This window comes from Lepidochelys olivacea (genome assembly GCF_965140295.1).
Source record: "Lepidochelys olivacea isolate rLepOli2 genome assembly, chromosome: 8".
NCBI classification, from domain to species: Eukaryota; Metazoa; Chordata; order Testudines; family Cheloniidae; genus Lepidochelys; species Lepidochelys olivacea.
In genome coordinates, this window is record NC_140418.1 from 32,889,328 (window position 1) to 32,897,672 (window position 8,345).

At 42.9% G+C, this 8,345-nt stretch overlaps 1 protein-coding gene across 3 annotated transcripts in view; it reads left to right on the plus strand.

Moving 5' to 3' along the window:
* The window catches only part of RANBP17 (RAN binding protein 17), a 268,639-nt gene extending 262,480 nt beyond the window's left edge, over positions 1–6,159 (plus strand). For all 3 annotated transcript variants that reach the window (XM_084636664.1, XM_084636665.1, XM_084636666.1), the window contains 2 exons: positions 972–1,099; positions 5,644–6,159. In XM_084636664.1, the coding sequence (XP_084492790.1) occupies positions 972–1,099; positions 5,644–5,740 (225 nt within the window). In that variant the 3' untranslated portion in view covers positions 5,741–6,159. The remainder of the gene's footprint in view (positions 1–971; positions 1,100–5,643) is intronic.
* The last annotated feature ends 2,186 nt before the right edge of the window (positions 6,160–8,345 follow it).

Sequence of the window (8,345 nt, forward strand, 5' to 3'; positions counted from 1 at the left end):
AAGAGATATGCAGAAAATCATATAGACTGTTTATCTCTTATGGGGGGAAAGTACAGGTCAGGTAATGGCATCACATAACATTTTCAAGTGGGTTGGCCTCCGTATTGAAGAGTGTTATGAACACACTTCTGTTCCACTTCCAGAAAGGCTTAGAGCACCCTCGCCTAGAGTGAAGGCACTTCCGTGGCCTGTATTACACACATTCCCATATTAAAAACTTGTAGAGCTGCCACCTATCGCCCAATTCATACTTTCCACAAACCATTATTGCTTAGATTTAGCATCGAGGTCAGACGCCTGGTCCAGTAAAGAAGCATTACAGTCTATATGTCAGAGGCCGTCTCATCCCACTGTCCAGAGGGAGGAGTGCTTCTGGCCGGACTCCCAAGAGTGGGAATGGGTAGGAGCCATCTGACAAAGAAATAAAGGCTGTTCAGCTGTAACTGGAGTTCTTCAAGATGGACTCTACATATCCACACTCTCCACACACCGTCCCTCTTCCTGGGTGTCCTAATTTCAACTTAGGACCTAAGGAACCAGTCAAAAGAACTGAGGCAGCCAGTTCACCATGCTGGGGGGAGGGATAGCTAGTGGTTTGAGCATTGGCCTGCTAAACCCAGGGTTGTGAGTTCAGTCCTTGAGGGGGCCATTTAGGTATCTGGGGCAAAAATTGGGGATTGGTCTTGCTTTGAGCAGGGGGTTGGACTAGACAACCTCCTGAGGTCCCTTCCGACCCTGATACTCTATGATTCTATGAACCTCTTACTCCAAACATTGTGAGCTGCTTGGTGCTCAAGAGCACTCCAACAGGCACTGGTGTTAATACGTTCCAGCAATGCATGCTGCACCATCGGCGCATCTCAAGAGTACGAATGCACAGAGCTCATTTAGGGTTCTGATTACAGGTGAGCAACCTCTGCTTTTCACTTCCAAAGTTTGTTTCCTAAGTATTTTCTGCCTTTTGATCACAGTACTTCAGTGAATTAAGAGCAAGCTTGATAACCAGCCAGCCTGACAACAAACGAGAGGTCCTTGACCAGTGCTTTAGGAACCTAATGGAAGGAGTGGAACAAAACCTTTTGGTAAAGAACAGAGACAGGTAAGCTCACAACACCCAAAGTGTTCTCTACTGATTAAAGCCAAATAAAACACTCAACCGGAGAATAACATAACAGAGTATTCTGGGCTAACCTGCAACTACAGTGGAGTTTGTTAGCTTCCTTTAAAAGTAAGGTTATGTCCTACCCAATAATCCTCCCTTAGACTTACTAGTTGGAGCCAGAGCATTTGATAATTATCTATTTAGTTGCTTTTAAATATGTATTTATTTAGGATAGCCTCAAAGGCAGGGCCTGCCAGGAAATGAGTGCTCCTTTCTCTTTTTGGCCACCACCTCCCCACTGAAAAAAACTACCCCATTTTCTTGGGAGGAGCATAGGTCTCCCTTTCTCCAACATGGTCTCTCCAACAAAAACCGGTCTGATGCTCTTGGGTGCTGCAGAACTACGATGGCTTCTGCAGCGTCTGCTACTCTAAGTGCTGCTGCTTTGACTGACCCTAGCCCCTGCAGACGTAAGGATGTAACTACGAACTGTAAAAAGACAGAAATGGGAGAGGGTCAGTTGGGTCCTCATACCAGCTAACTGTAACACTACTGAGCTGTTTTTTGTTTGTTTGTTTTTTAGAAGACCAAGATTGGCAATTTACTCACTTTCACCCTTGCTGTAAAAAAATTGGGTTAGTTTAAAACAAGAGCAATAGAAGTTGACTGCATTTGAGGTTCACACTAGTTGTCTGTTACCAACTGTGTTTTCACCTCCCCTCACCTTTACTCCACCAAACCAAAATCTTAACGTGATTTATACCATGGTAGAATTTCCTGGAAAGCTTGAGACAAACTGGACAAGACATTTGGGAGTGGGGAAAGTTAAAACAATTAGATGATTCCATTTCTCCATTGTTTTCTGAGAAATGTTGACTTGTCAAAACTCCAAAACAGTTTGGTTTAGAACCCCCAGATGGGTTTTAATCTGTTGTTTTACTCTAGGACTGGTGCCTTGGGCTATTTTTAGGTGGAAGAGGGTTGCTTTTGAAATTATTTAGCTGTTAAAATACATTTTTGAACACATTATGGTCTCTGCAGAGATGATCATTTCCTTATATTCCTGATACTAAGTTTATAAACTCCACATGACCCCACTGTGGATAATGGCAATGGAGGGAACCAGTTGAGAGCGGGCAGTGTGGAGATGGAAGGGGTCCCACCTAGTAGTGTAGTGACCACACTTATTCCATGAAATAAGTCCACTTAACATGCCTCATATGCAGCTTTCTCCATGTAGTGGGGAGCCATGTGGGAACCAGAAAGGAGGAAACCATAAGAGGTAATGGTGGCAGACAGTCTGGGGAGGATAGAGATCCATCTCTGCACAGTTTGTAAGCTCCATGGGGATTTCTGTGACTGAACAATCCCACCAGTGTTTTTAACAACTAAAGAAATTCCCAGAGTATTTATTTATAGGTAGATAGTTCAAGCCTTAACTCCATATCTGTCAGTTACTTAAAGGGAAGAACCCTTGAGATAATATTTTCTAAGGAAATAAACAATGTTGGCCTGGAAATTTAAAATTAAAGTTATACTTGAAAGGTTTTAAAAGTACAGAAATACAGTTAAGGTCCCACAACCAACCTCAGCCATTAAACAGTAGAGTCACCCATCGAACAACCACAGACTAGGTGTCAATCTCATCAAATCATGTCCATGACTCAGGTGTGAAATGTTATGGGACTCCCATATTCTGGTGTACAGTTAGCACTGAGCTACTTTACTCATATAGATTCATAGATTTGTAAGGCCAGAAGAGGCCATTGGCTCGTTTAGTCTGACCTCCTGTATCTCGCAGGCTAGAGAATTTCACTCAATTACCCCTCCATTGAGCCCAGTAACTTGTGTTTGACTAAAGCATAACTTGCAGAAGGGCATCAAGTCTTGATCTGAAGACATCGAGAATCCACCACTTCCCTTAGTAGTGTGTTCCAATAGCTAATCCCCCATCACTGTTTAAAAAAGAAATGGTGCTTTATTTCTCATCTGAATTTGTCTAGTTTAATATCCAGCCATTGGACTTCTTATGGGCCACTGTAGCATTTAACCTGAACACTATCTGACTTTAAATTGATATAGCAAACGACTACCGTCTTTAAGAGTCCACATAGCTGCTTGGAAAAACAGATTAGCGTTCACATCTCATCACCAAAAATGCCCAAATTAAGGGCTATGTCCCCTGGAGTATTTAGAGTTTAAAAGGTATGTCATATACCATGATGTTTGCCATTGACATGTCATATGGACAAAGGGGCTGAACTCCCCTTTCACCTCCACGCTAACACTTAGGTGCATTGGCTGGGGTCAGTGGGAGAAGCTTGTGCTCCAGCTACCCATGCTGTCTCTGTTCTGTGGATGACCAAGACTTCAGTCTTGAGGGCTATCATCACCTAACTTGCATAAGCCCTAAGTTCAAACACACACAGCCTCCTAAAATAGAATTGCAACGTACGGTGTCTGTGGAGTATTCTAAACTCCAAAGGTTGGGTGGTCTTCTGGGAAGTCTTAGTAGCTGCAGCTAGAGATATGTAGACTGCTCACTTGGGGGTAATGTGAACAGGTATTATCTAGAATCGTTAAAGGAACGATACATCAAATGAGTGATCTTCTCTCCCAGCTTCCTGGGATGGCTTTCAGGCAGCCATAGTATGAACAAGCAACATGTCTTATACCCAGGCCAGGGGTGGCCAACCTGTGGCTCCGGAGCCACATCCAGCTCTTCAGAAGTTAATATGCGGCTTCTTTTATAGGCACCGACTCTAGGGCTGGAGCTACTGATGCCAACTTTCCAGTGTGCCTGGGGGTGCTCACTGCTCAACCCCTGGCTCTGCCACAGGCCCTGCCCCCACTCCACCCCTTCCCGTGCCCTCGCTCCTCCCTCACCCCCCTACCCCCCCGAGCCTCCTGCATGCCACGAAACAGCTGACTGAGAGGTGAGGGAGGGAGAGGGAGGCGCTGCCGGTGGGTAGGAGGCGCGGGGGGTGGGGGAACTGATGAGGGGCTGCTGACGTATTACTGTGGCTCTTTGGCAATGTACATTGTTAAATTCTGGCTCTTTCTCAGGCTCAGGTTGGCCACCCCTGACCTAGGCAGTCCTATTTTCAGAGGTTATTTTGGGCTCTTTTAAGTGTCTTGTAACTTCCTAGAAAAGTCTGTTTTACTTGTTTATTTTAATTTGGAATGTTCAAATGTGAGCAGAAATCAGTTTTCATTAGCAAAGAAACAAACACAAAAGTAAAGAAGTATGCACAGAAACATTCTGAAATGCATCCTCTGTAACCACACGCAGCAAGCCCTAACCTACCACCCTGCTGCTATCTGCAGTGAACTATGAAGAGCATGAATAGGAAGGGATATCAGCCCCAATCCTTTCTAGGGATCTTAGACCCACCTGGAATCCCATTGGCTTTGCAAACATCATCTACACAGAGCCCTTTGCAGGATCAGGGCCTTAAACTGTAATTCACAATTGGTGTTCCTTGGACATCTTCCTTAATCTGACCTTACTGAGCCTGTGAGATTTGACAGCCTCCAAGCAAAGAATGTTTCAGCTGCAATCAATGCAGCTGCAGCATTTAAAAAAGGAGGAAGGGTCCTATATTTGGGGGCACATCTAAGATCAGGATTGTGCCTAATATTTTAAATTAGAAACAAAACATTTAATTTCTGCTGCTGAAAATACGTATGTGAAATGTGATAAATGGCAATGCTACACTGTGTTTTAAATAAAGACAGACTGAGGAAGTGGATTTGATCTGGATCAGGTTTGTACTTGCTTTTAGGGCTGAATCAGGGCAAGGGTTCAGTTTCAGGTTGTGATAGTGCTGAAATTACATGTGCTGTCCTAGTGGGATTTGGGCCCCAAAAAAGCTGTACAGTATTCATTGAGTTTGCACCATCTGTTCTCATATGATTTTTGGACAAATCAGTACCAGAAAATAGGCCTTATAGTATATATATCATATGAAAAGTGGTTCAGATATGAGATTCCAATTCTGGCCCACCTCTGCCTTAAACTTGCCAGCAAATATGGTAAAAGAGACAGTTCCAACTACGTTGATAAACAAGCGAATTTGGTCTGCCTTACGTGTAACTGTGTCCTGTTCTGCTGAGACACAGGTTGTACTCTGCCTTCACTATCAAGAAAGGACACTAGGTCTGAAATAGTCTGAACTCAATGACTTTCGGAGCATGTTGGCACAAAGTCATTCATTTGTCAAGGTTTTGGGGGATGGTTGAGGGCATTTTTCCCATAAGCAGCATGGGATTCAAAGGAGCTTTCCTGTTTTGATTTCCTGGCTGGCTGAATTTACCATTCATAAATAGTTCATGCTCCTAATGGTCTGAGCTTACAGGCTGTCCACACATAATGTTTTTAATGCTGCTGGCTAGTTGTTATTATGTTGTAAGACTAATTATTAGGACACCTAGAGATTTTATCTGAGCATTTTTAATGTTTTTCCTATTGTTTAAATCTAAATAAATCCATAAATCAGAGGTCTGGTTTAACCAAAGATTTGGGGTTTTCTCGTGCCCAGATTCACCCAGAACATGTCGGTCTTTCGAAGAGACATGGCTGATGCCCTGCGCTGTGAAGGGGCTACGGAAGCAAGCAGTTTAGATATGATGAGTTGACGCTGACTTTGGAAACCAGAGCATTGACTAACAACATATAGACTTTGAAAGTTTTGGACCTCACCATATTGTTAGATAGGAGTTGAAAACTATTTTTTTAAATAACTTCTGCCTTTTTATATCTCTGGCCTAAACATAAGAATTTATAACAGTGAAAATGATGTAAAATCAGTCTTAGCTTAAAAAACATTTTCAAACTTTCTTATCAAAATTTATTATCCCTGTTCTTAGACATGTATGAAATGGTGTAGAAACAATACTTAACCAAAGAACAAAATAAACACGCATTGCTTCTAAATGTGTACTAGTTAATGATTCTTAGTTCCACCCATAGCAATAAATAATGTTTCTGACCGCTTTCACTGAGGTCACTTCTGATTGAAACTTTGAGACAAAGATTGGTATAAATTCTATATGAACTCTCTTGAATTAATAAAAATGATTATTTTTCTACAAAATGGTTGCATGTATATTTTAAACATGAGGTTTATGACTCTGCACACTGCAAAGAAGAACAAAGATTAGCAGAATGAAAAATGAGCTCTTTTGGACTAAGAATGTAATAGGAAAACCTAGAATATGGGATATTATAAAGCTTAGAGACAGTAATGCACTCTTTAATGAGATAAAGATAATGCTTTCATTACACAAACATACATTTCAAATGTCTTATTCCAGAAAAAAAAACACAAACAAAAATACAATTGTTGAGACACGTCTTTAAAAAGAATTAAATCTGTCACCCCTGGAAAAAAGAAAGCCGGTAGTAACAGACACTTATTTCCCATATTCAGAGTGGTAAATGGTATAATGAAAGGGTGCATTTAAAATAGAAAATTCAGCAGATTGCTCTTCAGAGATCATAAAAAGTTCAATATGTGCCAAAAAAAAATTCCTTTTATGCTAAGGCTCATGCATGCATTATCCGCTCTGATTTGGTATAGGACAATTAATTTCCATTTTGTGGTGGGTATCAATTATTGTGTGGATTGATGAAATACACCAATTAATTGGAGTGAAATTTACCAAAAATTGAACTATTTAAGCAATAAGTCAATTACATTTTTTAATGTACAAAAGCTATTACATGCAATTAGAAACTGCTGCTATCTCATTGTTTTCTTAACTAAGATGTAAATAATCTACTTCATATGTTTTTCATGCCATTTTATATTTGGGTAACTTGGTAATATTTTTAGCACTTTCTTGAAAAGAATATACGACTTTCAGTGCACCTAGAGTGGGGGAAGTTCAAATCAGTATTTCCTGTAGACATTTTCCTGTTTTTTCTGTGATTATCTTATATTCTTTCTCTACAAATTTTAAATAGTTACAGTAGGAACTATATAGGAGATGAAATCATTCAGTTGAGCAATTTTCTGTTTGCCTTACATTGAAGCATAGCTAAAGAAAATAGTGTAATCTACAGCCATAGGGCCTAATTTGCAGAATTACTGAGCACCAAAAAATCCACTTGAACCCCGACTGCCTGACATCTTTGAAAATCAGGCCACTTTTATTTAGGTGCTGTAACAAAGTTCCTCCTCTACCTTGGTGGGTCTTGCGCTTATTGGCGGATTTGCTCACCTTGGAGCTTCACGGCAGCCCTCAGTTTGGCCGTTTTTGTGAACCCACAGTCCAGGTCAGCTCCTCCTGTGTCTGACCAGGAGTTGGGAGGATTTGGGGGGAACCTGGGCCAGCCCTCTACTCCAGGTTCTAGCCCAGGGCCCTGTGGAATGCAGCTGTCTAGAGTGCCTCCTGGAACAGCTGTGCGACAGCTACAACTCCCTGGGCTACTTCCCCATGGCCTCCTCCCAACACCTTCTTTATCCTCACCATAGGACCTTCCTCCTGGTGTCTGATAATGCTTGTACACCTCAGTCCTCCAACAGTCTGCGTTCTCACTCCTAGTGCCTCTTGCTCCCAGCTCCTCACACGCACGCCACAAACTGAAGTGAGCTCCTTTTTAAACCCAGGTGCCCTGATTAGCCTGCCTTAATTGATTCTAGCAGCTTCTTGATTGGCTGCAGGTGTTCTAATCAGCCGGTCTGTCTTAATTGTCTCCAGAAGGTTCCTGATTGTTCGGGACCCTTCCCTGTTAAGGAGCCGGAATCGTTCTTCACTCGCTCCTGAGCTATTTGCTTTCCTTTCTTTCCTAAAGCCCCCCGGCCCGGATTTTTCACACTTTTCCTTTTGCTTAGTTTCCCCCCCCGCGTTTGGGCCGGACGCTTTGTTCTTTTGGTTTCGTTTTTTCCCGTTTTTTTGAGCTGCGTCAGTGTGCTGGCCGGTCGCCAGCACCCCCCCCCCCCCCCCGATGCCTGCTTTTGGACTTTGCTCCTTGCTTACTTGAAACCCCCGGAGGAGGGGGGGAGGACTGCCAACCTGCTGTCCGGAGAGGGGAGTGGACCCCCCCAGACCCAGCTGTTTTGTTTTTTGCCTGGACCTTTTCCGAGAGCCTTGGGACAGAGCCAACAGCTGTAGCAGACGCCAGAGGCCGGAGAACTCCCGGGCAGCTATGAATCATCGTGGAGAGAGGCCGTAAGACTGAGGGATTTCTTTTGAACTTCTACCCTCGGGGGGGGGAGTTGACTGCATTTCAGCTGCG